This window comes from Hypanus sabinus, chromosome 16 (genome assembly GCF_030144855.1).
Source record: "Hypanus sabinus isolate sHypSab1 chromosome 16, sHypSab1.hap1, whole genome shotgun sequence".
Classification (NCBI taxonomy): Eukaryota; Metazoa; Chordata; class Chondrichthyes; order Myliobatiformes; family Dasyatidae; genus Hypanus; species Hypanus sabinus.
Window position 1 is genome coordinate 29,771,832 of NC_082721.1, and position 18,392 is coordinate 29,790,223.

The 18,392-nt window shown below is 43.2% G+C and overlaps 1 protein-coding gene across 3 annotated transcripts in view; it reads left to right on the top strand.

The window, feature by feature from the left end:
- Window positions 1–3,218: 3,218 nt before the first annotated feature.
- Window positions 3,219–18,392, top strand: part of LOC132406177 (neurturin-like) — a 118,744-nt gene continuing 103,570 nt past the window's right edge. Inside the window, exon 1 of one of the 3 annotated variants that reach the window (XM_059991478.1) lies at window positions 3,219–3,763. Coding sequence is in view for 1 of the 3 variants with exons in the window: in XM_059991477.1 (XP_059847460.1) it covers window positions 4,752–4,757 (6 nt within the window). In the remaining 2 variants the exon portion in view is untranslated. The other 2 variants (XM_059991479.1, XM_059991477.1) reach the window with 2 other exon arrangements.

The window sequence follows — 18,392 nt, forward strand, 5'->3', positions numbered from 1 at the left end:
CGGCGTTGGGTATTTCACATCTACACAAGATGGCAGATGGATCTCTGGTGCGTTGCCTCACCTGGAACCCCCCAGAGCCTTCGACAACAGAACATTTCCACTTCAATCCTGACGTGTGCATTCGAACTAGAGTAACAGAAGCGGTTGTAAAGAACAAGAGTACTGAAAACCCTGCTAAAATCGTGGATTACGGATTAAAATGTACTGGAATTTGCTGAAATAGCTCATCATATACTCTAACGACACACACAAGATGCTGGTGGAACACAGCAGGCCAGGCGGCACCTACAAGGAGAAGCGCTGTCGACGTTTCGGGTCGAGACCCTTCGTCCGGACTATAGTACTATTTATCTTTCCTTTCGGTTAGTCCTGACGAAGAGTCTCGGCCCGAAACGTCGACAGCGCTTCTCCTTATAGATGCTGCCTGGCCTGCTGTGTTCCACCAGCATTTTGTGTGTGTTGTTTGAATTTCCAGCATCTGCAGATTTCCTCCTGTTTGATCATATATTCTACTCAGGATTGGTCTCCCAGACCTCTCACTCTTCAAAGTGATAATGACAAGCCACAACGCTGAAGCCCAGAGTCAAAGAGGAAAACAATGGACATAAATATATTTTAGGACTTTTTAAGATTTCTAACTGCATCAATTCATTTCTTGGAAGTTAAACTCAATTTCCGACCCTTGGTTAGTGTTGCTCCTGGCCTTAAGATCTCGGGAAACATCTTGAAATATCTCCAGGGTAACGAAACTGAAATCTCGCTTGCTATCCTGGCTTTAGTTTCTGAAGGGACTTCAGTTCTCCCGCAGTCTCAAAATGCAATGAACCATTCATGGCATCAAATATCATTTACATTTATTTGACAAAAGATGGCCAAGTGTGTATTTACAGTCGTGGACTAGACTAGGCGTCCTTGAGTGGACAGAACAAGTCTGCAGGTTCCGCGGAGTGCGGCGCATCGCCCGCCCAGGAACGCGTCGCATCGCCTCTCAGCGACCGAGGTCGCTCCCGACGTTCGGTGCTGCCCGAGCGGAGGTTGTGCGTTCTCTCCAGTCCGCCGGTTTCCTCTCACATCCCGAAGACCAACTAGTCTGTAGGTTGGTTGTCCACTGTAAGATATCGCTTAGTGTAGGCGAATGGTGGGAGAAAGTGTGAAAGAACCGATTCCTGGGAATTGAGTGGGGAATGGGATCGCCTTATGAGCCAGCATCGACTCGATGGGTCGAATGCCTCCTTCTGTGACGTCATGGAACAGGAGAAGTGCAAGTCACCATTGGCTTCATTTCCCTGAGAAACCCACTTTGGAATTACCATGGTCCCAACAGAAACTAAAATGCACCACCACTCCTCGGAACTAAACATTTTTTGTAAACATACTTTCCAGGGAATGAGTAGAGGCGCTTTATTAACTGCCAGGGGTTCCAAACTATCTCACCCCCCCCAACTCCCATTCCCAACAATCATCAACCCTTCCAATTAAAATCGAAAACTTCCTCTCCTACATCTCCAAAAGAGGAATTTCCTGGAATACCTCTCGATTTAGATTCAAACGATCAAAATCAATAAAGTAGGTTTGTTAAAGTGATATCTTCTGTCACACTGTTAAGGTTCAAGATAGGAGGTGTGAATCGCTCACGTTCTGCGCTGTTTTGGAGATCAAAATGTGATTCTTGGGACGTTAACCCGCAGAGGGATGTCAGCGCAGAAAAGTACCATCAGGAGCCCCAGGTCGATAAAAAAATCGAGATGATTGACAAAGGTTTGTAGATCCAAAGTGATAAAAGGGCAGTTTAAGAAACGTCATAAGGTTCTTCAGTGACAGGGAGGGTAAAGGCAAAGAACAGGCTTCCAGGTGAGGCATTCGAGCTTTCCCTGGCTCCTCCGCAAGGTTGTTCAGTACCTTACTGTTACTGGAAAATAAGGCAATGGGAAACGACGAAAGGACCAAGGGATAGCCTCCCTTAATTTATCAATGAAGTAAATTTACAAACAGCCCCACGTAGTCCGCACGGAAACTCCCCGCCATCGAGGATGTCTACAAGAGGCAATGCCTCAGGGCGGCAGCGTCCATCACCCTCGCCGCCTAGGCCATGCCCCGTTCTTTTAGCAACCACCAGGCAGGAGCCCGAAGGCCCACAACTCAGGGTTCAACTCCAGCAACTTCCTCACTGCATCGGGTACTGCAAAGGACCTGAAATGCCCTAATCCTGCCTCGGACTCTTTCAACTTGTTCGAATGTCATTATGTTTATTTTATTTTGTCGAATGTTATATATTATTATGTTACATTATGTTTAAGTTCACTTATGTTTGTCATGCTGTGCTGCTACCGCATCTGGCTAACTGTTACACCCAGCGCATATGACAGTGTTGGTTGTCCATCGAGTCCGACGATGACAGGAAACCTGTGCGAGGAAGTTTTTAAAAGTGGAAAAGACGTTGCACGGGGGCATTTCCACTCTCTCCACCTCGGAAGACCGTGTCCAGTGGTACACGTGTCACAAGCTCGGGTTTTCCTTGGTTGCGGTGAACGGCCGTGGCGTGTTCAGTGTCTTGTCGTGACCTCCGCTCTCCACCGAGCGTTGCAGTACCACCTTCCTAGCGGCTGGATCTCACTCACCGCCCCGGTCCGACCGAGCTGACTTCGCATGCTAGGACAGACCACGTCCCTCTCCCAGCGGGGTAGGAGGCCGCCGGCTTACCCTCACCTGGGCCCCATCACCAGAGGTGCTACCCCCTCCCTGGACACCCCGGACAGCCCAGTGACAATACATTTCAACTGAAAACGAAATGCAGGCTGGCTGTAAACTGCACGCTCTGAATTCCAGCGCCTGAAGTTCAATGTGGATTCAGACCCCATCTAACTTCATCTTTCCCCGGTGAGAGTCCCGCGCTATCATCACCCACAGGTACAGCAGTCTCCCCTCCCTGTCGTCCGTGTGCTGTTGGACAACGGTAATGGTGGCAGATCCGGCGGACTTTGTGGTCCAGTTACCGTTCGGCCAGGTGACTGGACCTGGTTTCAGACCCGCCGGTGGTTTAATTACCCCCGGCTGCTATTCCCCACCTCAGCGTCGGGAAAGCGAGGGCAGTCCCCACAGCTGTCGTCAAAGTATTAAACGGTTCTCAGTAACCTGACACCCACTTCCGCAGGGAGGGGCTGGTTCAAACTCAGCCCCCAAAGCCCGTCCGGAGCCCAGCTTTTTTTGGGGGAGGGGAAAGAGCGGTGCAACAGCACAAACACACAGGCTTTCGCTCAGCTCGGAGCGCAGAAGAGATTCTACCCACATCATCTGGCGGCGTGTCCGGGACGGGGAGAGCCAGCTGGTGGGAGGGGAGATCGGCACTGCCTGCAGTGAGCCCCGGGGGTGTCGGGCAGCTCCCCGTACCTGACTACTGACAGCTGCGATTCAAACCCGCTCGCCGACGCTGGTGAAGGCGGGACGTGGGGAGGGGAGGGAGGGGGGTCACAGCAGAGTGCAGCAGGAGCAGGGTCACCCCTCCCACTCTGCCCCCGCTGTCCCGATAACTGTAGGTGCTGGGCGATGGCAGCCCCCCTGCAGCCCGGCGCTAAGTTTGATGCCCGTGGTCTCTGCAGCGCGGACGGAGGGCAGCGGCTACAGCCGAGGGCGCTCTACAAGTGAACATTCCCAGGGTCTCTCCTCCTGATGACTTGGAGAAGCATTTCAGCACCGGGAGCTTGAGACATTCTGAGCGGGACGACAGCGACAGTGCAGGGGCAGGTCTGGATAACCCGGGCTAAAGGTAAGGAGGCAGAGACCCTGACAAATTTGGATTGCGTGTGGGAATTTACTCTGGGTGTACTGCAGTCAGCCGTGAGTGACACCGAGCAAGAATCCGCTGTCCCGGTTGAAATGATCCCAGTTACAGGGGTTGTGACACGGGAGCTTAAAGCGAGCTGCAGAGACGGGGGGTGGGGGGTGGTATTGGTGGAGCGATGGGAGTTAGTGAGAGGTACCCCACTCCCCATCCACTCTCGACACCCCTAAACCAGTCTCACTCCCCTCCACCACCCTCACTCTCTCCTGATCTTGCACAAGCACACGCAGGAGCAAGCAGCACAAACTCCTAACGTTGAGAAGCACTCATCGACAAGAGCGTTGGCAGCTGAGCTGTGTAAATAATTGATTACTTCGATGCATGGTAGAGGTTAATTCATTCCTATTCGGTGCCCCGCGCCGAGTTTCCACTTTCTCAGTGTCGCCGAAATGAACAGCAGGTCTTTAAGTGTCTGCTGTCCTGCCTGCTCCGACCCACCGTCTCTCCGTCTGATCTCAGTTTCTCCCTCACTCTGGGTGACTTTCTCCAATTCACTTCTCGCCCAGCCAAGTGTCCTCCTCCGTGGCAATTCCTGCCTCACCCCCAACCCCGTTTGTCCCTCCCACAGTTTTAATCGCCCTCGCCTCCTGACCGTGTTCCTTTCTCTCTCCCGCGCCCCCAGTACTTGGCACTGGAAGCCGTAACACAAAACAGATACCACTACAGAAGGTACGTAATAATTATTCTCCATATCTGGGAGCTGCTTGCCTGCACTGACAGAGCGGGGCGGGTCAGAGATCCTTGCTCGTTCTGTCGGGAGACTGTCTTATCGCTGGTGTGGCTGAGAATTAGCGGACACTCTGTCGTGTCAGATAGACCCTGCACTCGATGGAAATATTTCACCTTTTATCTGCTACTGGGAGCTGGATTAAGCAACTGGGACCGAGCAGAGCGAGGAGCAGGCGGGCGAATAATGAGGGTAAGTTCCCCCTGCGTCCACCCCATGTTGGAATGTTCTGACAGTCCCCGGGCTGGGGCCCGGTCTCGGCTGAGGGAAACCCTCCACTCCTATTTCCCCTTTGGGGAAACCTTCACGCCTCATTGGCCTCTTTTATCCCCATTCATATAGATGTCTCATTTCCCCTGTGCTTCGGGCAAACCCTGAATCCTATTGCTCCTATTGGGGAAAAGCTGTATTCCTGGTGCATCTTTGCCCCCTCCCACACATGCTATGAGGATCTACCACGTCCAGTAACGCTGAGGGGAAAAGCCCCTTTCCCCACTACCCCTTGGGGAAAGGTCCCATTTCTCTTTCTCCTCAAGTAACTCCATCTTTGGGGGAAAAGCCCCAGCCTCACTGACTCCTGGGGAACTCCCCCAACCCCATTGCACTGGGGAAATCACCCACACCCAAACCCTCCTGGTGAAGAGGCACATCTCCTGCTGCTGAAGTAAATCCCCTACACCACTGGTTCTCCAGTGAAATCCCCCTCTGCAGCTACCATCTTTGGGAAACCACTCACTCTTTTTAATCCTCTTCCATTAAATCTTTGAGGAAATGCTTCACTCCCATCACCCAAACATCTCTTCTTAAACCCGCTAAGGGGACACTCTTCATTCCCATCACCCCTTTAGGGAAGGCCCTTATTTCCATTATCTCTTCAGAGACATTCTTCACTCTCATGGCGAAACAAGAAACTTCTGAAGCTGGAACCAGGAGCAACAATTAGATTGGCAGATGAACTCAGCAGGTCAGGGCAACATGTGCAGAGACAAAGGGGGAATGGATAACATATCGATAGACTACCTATTGCTTCCCAGCTCCTGCCTCTCCCTCAACTTTGTATGCTGACTACCTCCTCCTTGCATTCTCAGTTCAATTCTCAACCTGAAACGTTGACCATCCCTCTGGCTTCCCAGAGCCTGCCTGACCCAGCAGTTTGCTTCTCTCTCCCGCATGCTTAGCACCCCTCTTGATATCCCCCTTAACGATTGCTCAACACCATCTAAACCTGTGGCACAGACCAGCCAGACAGGAAGTTGCAGAACTTGTACCTGAATTTGGACTTGCTATATTTGGGATTCAGGATCTATGTGGGTTGGTAGTTTGAGTGTCTGAATGGAAGAGATCAGAGTCACATGGATAGACATTCTGATACAGATTGCAAACCACTTGATTTTTTTTATTCAAGAGGGTGAAAGGTAAAAAAAAAATTACAATTTGAACAAAGCTGAGTGGCTGTCAATTCTGACAACAAATTTTGATATTTGGCAGAGGACAAAATGTTTATCATAGAGGGATTGGTGGGATGTTTCATTTCCAAAACTATCCTCCTCAAACTGAATTACTGCTCCCAGCTGGTCCTGCAATCCCTCTTTCCCTGATCAACGCCATCCAAATAAATTAAACATTCTTTTATCCCCTTAACACTTTCAGGAAATTCTCATTTACAAGTTGGTTGCTGCAGTTATCTACTTAATATAAATGGCTATGTGTTAATAAGGATATGGGGGATGTGTGACACTTTCGTGTATTCAGAGAATGGGAGAGGGTCTCCTTTTAACGTCTCTGTAATGTGTCTTTTCCAACCTTGGATTTATAGTGACACTAACTGTGTGAAAACTTAAGTAGAACAACCTGAGGGTGACAGGTGATATTTGTATTCAAAAAATCTGTGAAAAACTATCAAAGATCACATGCGTTGATTTGTACAGCAGTGTTTTGGATAAATTGAATGAACAGTTAATAAATAGCACAGTCATAATTTTGGTGAGCTACAACAACAGTTGAGGGAATCTGGATAAGGATGTATTTTGGAACCTGCAGATGTCTGCAATTAACTTCATCTGCTTTTCTACTTCCTCATCCCACCTACTCACTGCAATCCAAGCCAACAGTTTAGGGCATTTGACTCCTGCAAGCATCCATCCGTGTCGTGTTTTGGTTAAGAGTTTGTGAGGGCAACTTTCTCTTTACTTTTCCTTTTGTCCCTGCGTGAGTTTATTCAGGGAGAGGCCTGTGTGCATTTCTGGTTGCCACACTAGGGGAAGGATGTAGAGGATTTAGAGAGGATGTAGAAAGCATTCAGCAGGGTGTTGCCTGGATTGGAGAGCATTAGTTATAAGGAGAGCGTGGATAAACTTGAATTGTTTTCTCTGGACCACGGGAGGCTGTGGAGGGACCTGATAGAATATACAAAATTATGAAAGATATAGAGTAGATAGAAAGAGTCTTGTCCTAGGATGAAGAGGACAAGTACTAGAGGGCATAGCTTTAAAATGAGGGGGGGGAGGATGTAAAGGAAATTTGAAAGGCAAGTTTGTTTTTAACGCAGTAGGCATCTGGAATGCACTGCCTGGGGAAAAGGTAAAAGCCAGGAACATTTCAGCAGCATTTAAGCAGGTACATGAACAAGCAGGGAGTAGAGGAATGTAAACCATGTACAGGCAGATGGGGATAGTTTAATTTGGCATCATAGTCAGTACTGACATGATGGGCTGAAGGGTCAGGTCCTAGGATGTACAGTTCTATCCCTATGTTGCTTGAGAGTAGCCGGGTTCTTCTCTAAATGTACCTTTGCTGGTAGTCAATAGCATTTGAAGCACCTGCCCCTTTTTTACAATTAGCACGTGCTGCTGTTCACAAGTGTGACATCATGAGACTGATGAAAACTAAAACTACTAAAGTTTAACTACACTCAGGCAGACTTCTGAGAGATTGGGCGCAACCCTTGGTTAAGACGTCTGATTAATTTGCTTTATTTTTCTTTCCTGATTGAACCAGTTTTATTTCAACTTCAGTCAGTAGTTTAACAAAACAAGTTAGATTTTTCTTCAATGATTGCATTGCAATTTACATGCATTGAAGTACATATCCGGTGAAGCTTGTTGTTGTTGTTCCATGAATTTAATCATACTGTTAATGCAGGAGAAAAACTTGTATTGCATTAGATCTGGTTAAATTGGTCAAGAATCATTCACTTTTGCTCCTTACTATATAGTATGTATATTATATATATTACTATATACTCTGCTATGCATTTTAGTTTTACTTTTCATCCCTTGATGTCTTGACATTGGATTAGCATTCAGAATTTTCCACCTTGCTTTTGTAAGTTTGTTTGGAGATTTCCAATTCTGGGACAACATAGGGATACAGAGATGGAATAGTTTTCAGAACGTGATAGTATTGTCAGAATTATGTTCCTCAATCAATAATTTCCTAGTGATGAATTTGATGGTTCCCAGTAATGCAAAATATTCTCTGAAAGAAATAATTCAAGAACACCTCTGTGGAATGAAATAGGATTCCTTCTTCAAATCTCCATTGCAGGATAGGGAAACGTTTATTGCCCGTGGTGCTAATTGCTGAATGGTAAACCATTATGGGGCTGTTTACTTTTCAAATCGACCCACTGGTGCTGTCCCTATAAAATCACACAGAGCAGGTATAGATTAACGAGTACCGTGGCTTGAAGCAGACAAGAATTCTCAAAATCGTGATGATGGAAGCATTGGTGTCAATGGACACCAAAAGCAACCATGATTGAAAGTAGTTTGTTCCTCTCTAACTTTGCTGAAAATTGGAAAATACTCAGAAGAAATGGAAGAAGTGTTTGTTTATGATATTTCTCTGAGGTTTCCGCTGGTCTTTTCGCCAAGCCATGGCAGGAGATTGGGAGAACACCCATGGAAACTCCAGGCGCCAGTGTATTGTATTATCATGAAGCTTTGTCTGTTTGCACGGGAACCCATCCACAAACATCCTAAAGCAATCTCCTTTCTTGGTTGAATAATTGTGAGTCACATGTGTGCTTGGGAAAGCCAGCAATTGCAAATTCCCAGGGCAGATGGCGCTGGTGCTGAACAAATTAGAATCTGGACGTTGAGAACGTACAGCGACCTTCTTCCCAATGTTCGGGGTCGGGTGGAGTGGTTCTCAATAACAGAAAGTGTGCTCTGGAGAATAGAAGAACTTGTAGTGTTTTGGCAAGGAGTTTTGAGCCTCAAAGTGGGGAAAATACATTGTTTCGTGGTTGTGGCAATATGACTTTGCTTAACATTTGCACCCAATTAACTGCAAGTTTCTGCACTTCACATTTACGTTTATAATTGAAATAAAGAAGTTTTCGTAGATTTCAGCCAGCGACCCTATTTTGTATTTCATATTCCACCAATCAAAATACAATGTTATGTCCACGTTAGCTGATGATGTATTTCGGTTTTTGATTTTTTTGCAAAAAAACAAAGGATTTCCTACATAGCTCTGAAAAGGACAGCTTATTTAGAAAAAAAAATACGGGTTCTAGATCGTGGCTAATACGAACCGCTGTGAACCAATTAAACAGTGTAACCCCGACGTTTGACAAACAAGCAAAACATTGGACAAAGATCAGTTAAACAAATAGACATGCCTTGGAAGCACTATAGTGCAGACTATCAGTGAGCATTAATCAGCAATGCTCCAGTCTTGTTAATCTGCTGGAGTTCCTTTGAAGAGGTAGCTAAACCATAGTATAGTTTATCTGAATATCCAGATGACTTTTGATAAAGATCCACATGGAAAGATTTTCAAAAGACATAATGGAATAAATATTGAAAATATTAAACTACTTTGGCAAATAGGCAGGAAGGGTTGAAAAATATATGTGGAGTTTAGTTTTATAGGGATCTAGTTTGAGTCTGTTACTCAAGAAACAATTTTTCATTTCAGGACTTTACACAGACCGTGAATGTATAAATGTCCTTGCTATTGTGTAACCATTATAGCAGCTGATTTCTGTACAGCAGCGAAATAACCTCAATGGTTAACGTGTTGATAGCGGTGCTGGTCGAGAGGTAGGTGGATTTAGATTGGAATATCCCAAAACTGTTCATGCAGACCAAGTCTGAGACTCAATAGCATCTTTTTTTTAAATGTACAGAGAAGCAACAAATGATAGATAAAAGAAAAAAAAACTAGATTATCTTAATGTCAAAAATAATGCAAGGAAAGGTATTTTACCTAGCTTCCAAGGAAAGGATTAGATAGCTTTGGTGTCAATGAAACAACTCTGGCAAGCTCACAGAGTAATAGTCACAATTCTGTGTGTCAGACACACGACAAGTGTATACATGGTCAATAACTAAAGTGGACCAGCTCCATGCTGCCTGTATAACCCCACTGGCACCATGCAATATTCACATAGAGTCAGGATGGGATGAGTATATTCATTATCTGTCAGGACACTGGAGCAGGAATCTAATCGCAGACCCAGTGCTGTGCACACAGTGATATTAATTGAGTAATAAATCTCAAGCTGCAAACTTCAGGCAGCATCAAAGTTCAGGCAGAGATTAATACATCCAGAGAAATCCAAAAACCAGAATCGGGAAACAGGCGGAGTCCACATTCAGATGGCCAGAGTACAGATACAAATGCTGGAAAGGCTCAGGAAAATTCACTGGCATAATCTGGCTACAAATAGGTGAAAACACAGGACTGAAATACACTGAGCAATAAACAGAGAGGCAGATGATAGGTGGAGCACAATGAGACACAGGTGGCAGCAATACAGGTAACAATGAGAAACAGATGAGAGATGGAGTACTCAGTGATACAGGGGCCGGAGTAGAGCAGGAGTGGGGACAGGGAGCACATAGCAATACAAAACCACAGACTGACAGCTAGGGGGAAACACACAAAAAGGCAGAGTTCAACTGGAGGTACTGATATTATCATATATCACACCTGGCCCCACCATTGCATTGTCTTAGCCGTGCTTAGGTGATCTAAACAGTGTCCAGGTCAACTGTTTCATTTACATTTGTTTTCTGTTCCCTACTATCTCCCATTTTGCTGAAGGTAGCAATATATGAAGATACAAGGCTGGAAGGATGTGCCTAAAACAATTTCCCATTAATCTCCTATTCATTCAAGTATCTTCTCAGTATTTCCTTTTTTTTCAATGCTGTCTCCCTTTACCTCTTCTCTGGACAGTCCATTCATACAACATGCTACTCTCTGCTTAAAATCATTCAGTTTAAGTCTTATTCTCTTGCCACCTTTTCTAAATCCGAACCTGTGTTCTTATTTTTCAGTATACAACTGTCCCAACCACATTATTAAAACCTCACTTCATTACTTTGTAGTCATTGCAAATATCTCTCTTCTGCTCCAGGGTCTTCAGCATCTCCGTGTTCTCAAATGTCCTTAGAGAAAAGACGATAATATATAGGAGGAGAATTAAACCACTCTGCCCATTGACTGTCTGCCATTTGATCAGAGCTGATTTTTTTTCTCTCAAACCCATTCCTCTAACTTTCTCCCTTTAACCCTTAACACCTTTCCAATCAAAAACCTATTGACTTTCCTTGGATGAACTACCTCAAAAGTCTGTACATCCCTTGTCCTAATAAGTCATCCACAATTCTTCAGCAGTTAATAATCATCTTCTAACACTGAGGAAGAACTAATCAGCCAAATATTATAGAGGTCCATATTTTCTTTCTGATTTAATTAAGACATATGTAAAAAAACTGAAGATTAATTTACCATTAGTGGTGATAATTTTCAACTTGCTGTACAAGGTATTAATCAGAGGGAAGGATTTCTGCAGGGTTAGAGTCTCTCTGAAGGTAGCACAGACGTTTCAATCTCTGTGTGAAGGGAGTCACTGATGCTTCACAAACAGACACATCTAAAAGCTGCTCTGATCAGCAAAATAACCCACTTTTATTTGGGCACACAGTAAGCATGCATTATCATCTCAGTCACTGCAGAAGAGAGGAAGGTAAACTGTCATAAAAGTAAAGTGTCACTATGGTTACCAAAGCATTTAACTAAAGTCATAACATCATCAAAGATATTGTGAACGGCTCATGATATGCAGTATATCCTGCATGAACTGTTTCCATTGCCAGCAAACCCTTCCAGGAAATTGTCCTATCATTTTGAATCATTTACTGCCTAAATTGAACATGCTTTCTTTAATATTCTGTTTTAGGCTGCACTGGAGAATGGAAATATCAATGTTGTGAATTTTCTTTGGCAAATTAGCACATTATTATATCTTCAGACAGTATGTACCTCAGTTATGTTTCAGTTTATCAGCATATGTGTTAGTGATTCTAATACTCATGTTTATATATTTCAATTGCATTCAGTTATCCCATGTCTTAATCTTTAGCCTTCAGTGACATGAAGGCTTATGACCCTGGTTTTTTTCAGATTCCTTCCCAAGTTTAGTTGCATTCTTGTCCCTGTAAGCTTTATGATCATACATTCCTGCAGGAATTGACTTACCTTCTACTCTTGGAATACAGTGAAGGTAGTCCTTAAATGCGATACCTGTGTCTCACTTATGTATTGATTCAACCTCTTTGTTGGCTTGATACAAATCAATTTTGCTTTAGTTGACAAAGAGTTGCACATTTCGCTTGGCAATTCCAGCCGCTACCTTATAGCCATCAGCAGTTGTTAAAGGTCTTGCCCCTGAGGCCGAAGATTGTGGGTATAAAACAGGAAAATTAAATAACTGCAGATGACAGAAACCTGAAATAAAAACATAAAATGCAAGGCAAACAGCACCTATGGAAAGAAAAACAGAATTAACATCTTTGGCCAAAGTTCACAGGTTGTGAGTACAAGTCCCACTCCAGAGATTAAGAATAAAAATTAAGGCTGGCACTTCAGTGCAGTACTGAAACAGCATTTATTATTGTTTACATACGTCATGAAAGTTCTAATGCAATACACTGTAAGAATTAAAAAAATACTTTAATGGCCTAATTCTCCCTTGTGTCTATGATCTAAGTTACAATTATTAAGCAAGTAAGTAAACAGTGCAAAAGAGGAATAGTGAGGAAGAGTTCATGAACCAGTCAGAAATCTGATGGCAGAGGGGAAGAAGCAGTTTTTAAAATGTTGAGGGTGAGTCTTTAGGCGAGATGAGGTTTCTTAACTCTGCCTCTGATGGACATAACATGTCTCTTGGTAGAACTGTGATTTAGACACTTTGAATTATCTGTTCACCTGGCCAATATTTTATCTTGCATGAAATATTACTAAAAACAAATTGCTATTTTAAGTGCCTTTTGTGGGGTTTTGTTGTGCATAGATTGGCTGTTGCATTTTCTGTATACTGACAGTAGTTACATTTTAAAAAAAACAATTTTTTTGCCTTTAAAGCTCTATGGGTTGTTCTGAAAGGCATGTGATGTTACATAAGAAAATGTCTTTTCTTGGTTATGTCTTATAAATATATAAGAATATCCATTGACTACAATGGACCATCTCACCTGATGAACTAGGTAATCTCAATCCAATCTCCTTGTGACCTTTGGTGCCATGTAGCCAAACTAATTTAGAAATCCCATTGTTTTTACTCAATGTTGTTTGTCTTCTGCTGTTTCCAACTAAGAGGATTACCAAAACTCTTGTCAAACCCCCAACAAAATGGGTATGTGGTGTTGACCAATTGCTGAGACGTTAGAGGCTGGATAAACTCGGGTTGTTCTGGAGGCTGAGGGGAGATCTGATAGAGGTTTACAAGATGAGGATGTTAGGAGAATTCAGGGTGACTTGGATAGGCTGGGTGAGAGGGAAGATACTTGGCAGATGGTGTTTAATGTGAATAAGTGTGAGGTTATCCACTTTGGGAGTAAGAACAGGAAGGCAGATTATTATCTGAATGGTGTAGAGTTGGGTAAGGGAGAAATACAAAGAGATCTAGGAGTCCTTGTTCATCAGTCACTGAAGGTGAATGAGCAAGTGCAGCAGGCAGTGAAGAAGGCTAATGGAATGTTGGCCTTTATTAAAAAGGGATTGAGTAATAAGGGGTAGGTCATTTAGGACAGAGTTAAGGATAAACTTCTTCTCCCAGAGAGTTGTGGGGGTCTGGATTGCACTGCCTCAGAAGGCAGTGGAGGCCAATTCTCTGGATGCTTTCAAGAAGGAGCTAGATAGGTATCTTATGGATAGGGGAATCAAGGGATATGGGGACAAGGCAGGAACCAGGTATTGATAGTAGTTGATCAGCCATGATCTCAAAATGGCGGTGCAGGCTCGAAGGGCCGAATGGTCTACTTCTGCATCTATTGTCTATTGTCTATTATCATGAGTGGCATAGATAGAGTGGACAGGGAGTATCTGTTTCCCAGAGTTGAAATGTCTAATACCAGAGGGCATGCATTGAAGGTGAGAGGGGGGAGCTTTAAGGGGGATCTGAGGGGTAAGTTTTTTGCTCAGAGTGTGGTGGATGCTGGAATGCACTGCTTGGCCTGGTGGTAAAAGTAAGTACATTAGAAACTTTTAAGAGATATTTGGATAGGCACATGAGTTTGAGGAAGATGGAGGGATAGGGATATTGTGTAGGTAGGAGGGATTAGTGTTTGGGATATTTTGATTTGCTTTTTAGCTGCTTTGGTACAATATTGCAGGCCGAAGGGCCTGTTTCTGAGCTGTATTGTTCTATGTTATATGATAATAAATTGCTTACCACTTACCTTGCATGAGCAAGCAACATAAGAAGGAATTTTTTTAGCATCTTATAAAGATACCATGTTAGACCTTCCTTTAAATAAATGCACTCAAGACAAGTTAAAGCATCATACTTGGTTTTTAAACCTATGAATAATTAGATCCATTAGACACCAATACCTTCATGACTATCAGCTAATATAGGAGAAACATGACTATTGTCTTTGAGACATTCAGCAAAGAGATATTACTATTTTGATCAAGATAACCACATGATCCCAGTTGTTGGTGGCATTTTGACATGGACTGAGAGAAGGCATTAAGAGTTTTGCAATAGGGAGAAATAACTGAAATAACGGACAGGATTTGACAAGAGTTTTGGTAGACCTCTTAGTTGGGAACAGCAGAAGATAAACCACATGGGATTTCTAAATAAGTTTGGCCGCATGGCACCAAAGGTCACAAGGAGATTAGGTCTGGTATACACTGGATTGAGATTACCTATTTCATCAGTTGAGATGGTCCATCGTAAGTTAGTAACGGAAATGCTCCTATGCACATAGCCTTGTTGCTGTGTGGCTGGAATTTTCTTTTCTATATAACGCACCGTGCAGTTATCAGGGCCGTTTTCTGCTCAGAGTAATAGTTGGTCCATGTGGCTGTAAAAAAAAACCAGAGGGAACATTGGTCTGAGAGGTGGTGTTGTTTACATGAGAGAGACGGCTGTGTCAGCACAAGAAGCAATGGTGTCAGTACAAGAGAGGCGATGGTGTCAGTACTGTGGTGGTAAAGTGTCAGTATGAGAGATGCAGAGATGTTAGTATGGTAGAGCTAATGGTGTCAACACGAGAAAGGTGACACTGGCAGCATAACAGACACGATGTTGTCAGTACGAGAGAGGCAGTAGTGTTAGCACAAGAGAAACCATATTAGTACGAGGGAGGTGATGGTGCTCATACCAGAGACTTGATAATGTCAGTACAAGAGAGATTATAGTGTCAACGCAAGATATTAAATTAATTCTAACTCTTGAATGAATATGAAGCAGCCTTTTTAAGTTATCTGCTCCCTTGTATATTACATTGATTTCTTATTGTTTATATTCATTTCTGTATTGTACTTGTAAGAGGTTACTTGTAATTTCTGCAGTGCTTGATGTTTGAATCAGTTTTGACTTTCAGTTTTTGATGCAGTCTGTGACAAAATCTGATGGATAACTCTGCCCCGTGGTAATGGTTAAAGGAGGGGTAGATGAATGCCGTGTTTTTAATAGCTGAAGTTTAGTGTTTCTTAGAAACTGTAAGAATTCCTGAAATATCCATCTGAGAATATTAAACTCTAATTATTAAATGCAACTCTAAAGCACTAAAATAAATAACTTGCTGGCTTTAAGTCTCATGGATCTATGTACCTCATGTTTCTACTGCCTCTCCACCCCTCCCTTTAGAACATACGTTACTGGGAAACATGACACTCACTCATCATAAAAAAAGATGGCAAAAATACATGAGATGGGTTTTCAAGATTCATTCTTGACTGCCTCAGACAATCTTGGCCCAGTGATTGAAATGGCCAGCGGGTGACAAATCAGAATTTAAATTTCTGTACATCTGTGCTAGCCATTTCTTTTCAAAGTGACAATGCTGCTTAGACTTGGATTTCAAGGCTCTGTTTGAAATTGTTGCACGTGATTGTGGCTGTGGAACTCTGTTGAAAAATGTGATCAGTTAATTTGAGGCCTGAGGGACACAATGCTTCTCTTTCTTAAAAGAATAGACTCAGAGCTATAGACTTACAGTCAGTGGCCACTTTATTAGGTACACTTGTACACCTGCTTGTTAATACAAATATCTAATCAGCCAATCATGTGGCAGCAACTCAATGCATAAAAGCATGCAGGCATGGTCAAGAGGTTCAGTTGTTGTTCAGAGCAAACATCAGAATGGGGAAGAAATGTGATCTAAGTGACTGTTGAATGATTGTTGGTTCCAGACAGGGATTTCAAGCACAACAGTCTCTCGATTTTACAGAGAATGGTGCAAAAAAAAAACCCATCTACTGAGCGGCAGTTCTGTAGGTAAAAGTGCCTTGCTAATGAGAGAGGTCAGAGGAGAATGGCCAGTCTGGTTCGAGCTGATAGAAAGATAACAGTAACTCAAATATCTATGTGTTACAACAGTGATGTGCTGTAAAGCATCCCTGAACGAACAACACATCGAACTTTGAAGTGGATGGCCTACAGCAGCAATAACCACAACCATACACTGAGTGGCCACTTATTAGACATAAGAGATATCAAGTAATGTGGCCACTTCTATTACAGACCATTTGTTCTGGGTTTCTGTATCTTTGCTTTTATAAATTGTTCTCTCTGGGAAAGGCAATAAGGAGCAGTAAACACACTCTACTGAGTTCCAATGCTCTGTTATGAAATCCAAGATTTGTTTAAAAGAGTTTATGCTGCGTTACTAAACATGGAGCTTGAAGTAAATACAAAAGCAAAGTAGTACAATTTGTTTACATTTCTGTGCAATGGTCTGAGTTCAACTATTGACTTAGCAAAGCTTCAACTTAGTGGGAATTAAAAAAGTATTTTTCCCACATTCTGACAGCTAGACTTTTAATTATATCTTTGTAATTGTATCCCTACTGCTACAAATATTACCCATTTGGCAGAATATTGACTGATTAAACCCCTGCTGATATAAAAGTCTCTCTGTTTTCACTGGAAATCTATTGGTCTGTGGGGACTAATTCAGTCTTTGCTGATATAAACATTTCCTTTTTGATTAGAGATTGGCTAATTTGTGGATCCTGACTAAACCATTCCAGCTTAAACGGCTTGCTCAGTGTTCGATTGAGCTCCAGCTAGTGTGACTGCTCTGTAGAGTCTGATTTGGTTATTTGTTGGGTATGATACTGCTCTGCTGTAGAGTTGCAGCCCAAAGTCAGATGATCCTGCATTTTTGTCAACAGTGCCACAAAAATATTAGCAAATGCTTTTTTCTCAATTTGTACAAGATTTAAATAATAGCAAATCTTCAATATTGTTCTCAAGTCTAAAGAAGCTCTTCCAATTTAAGTTCTTAAATTGTAACTTGATGACATTTGATCAATAAAAGCTGCTTTCCCAGTTTTTATCTCCTTTCCCATCATTTACTCTGCTTCTCCCCAGAGTCCTGGCTCTGATAAACTTAGCACAATTGCTCTATGTGTCAACTTTCACTCTTTGTTTTTGGCTGGTTGTTAGCAGTTAGCAATTCCCCAAGGCTTGTCAGGAACAATGTTCACAAACAACTCTGTATCCAGAAAGTGGCTGGATTGAAAATCTGCTCCATTGATTTCCTTGGATTCTTTGAATTGACTGGAGCTCTGTTCATAAAGCTATCATCAAAAAGTTCAGCCTTTAATTTTGCCAAAACTTTCCTCCCTAATTGGCTTTCATCCTTGTGAAATGGTATCTTCTCTGGGAAGCTTGCATGTTATATCAAATTGAATTTTTGGAATATGAGTAATCAACAATCTCACTGCATTTACATTGCTATCTTACTTGTTCCTGTGTTACTAAGTATGAAAACATAATATCATCTCATAAGCATTTTGATGCACCATCAATAACTCTCGGAGACATGAGGCGAGATATAGGCTTTTATTGATTGGAAGAAAGTTCAAGCAGCAATTGACCACCAGACTACATCCTGGAGACTGAGGGCAGGGCTCAGGCTCAGGCTCCAATCGCCTTTATACCGGGATCTGTGGGAGGAGCCATGGTCAGTGGGAGGAGCCACAGGAGCAGTCAGCGGGGGGTGGGGGGCGTGTCCAGACAGGTATATGTAGTTCACCACACATTTCTTCACCTATCTTGTCACTTAGAAGGCAGAAGAAACTGCAGTTGCTAGAATCTGAGTAGCCAACAATCTGCTGGTGGAACTCAGTGGGTCAGGCAGCTGGAGAAAAGGAATTGTCAATGATTTGGGTGAAAACTTTGCATCAGAACTGGTGCTGATTGTTCGTTGCACATGTTCCACTTACTTTTGCCTTGCTTGATCCAATGGACTTGGGTCTTCATGGAGATTCTCTGTAAGAATGCAGGAGGCAGTCACGTACCTTAAGTAAAGGTAAACATTGCTGTTTGCCAACTCTTGGTAAATGATG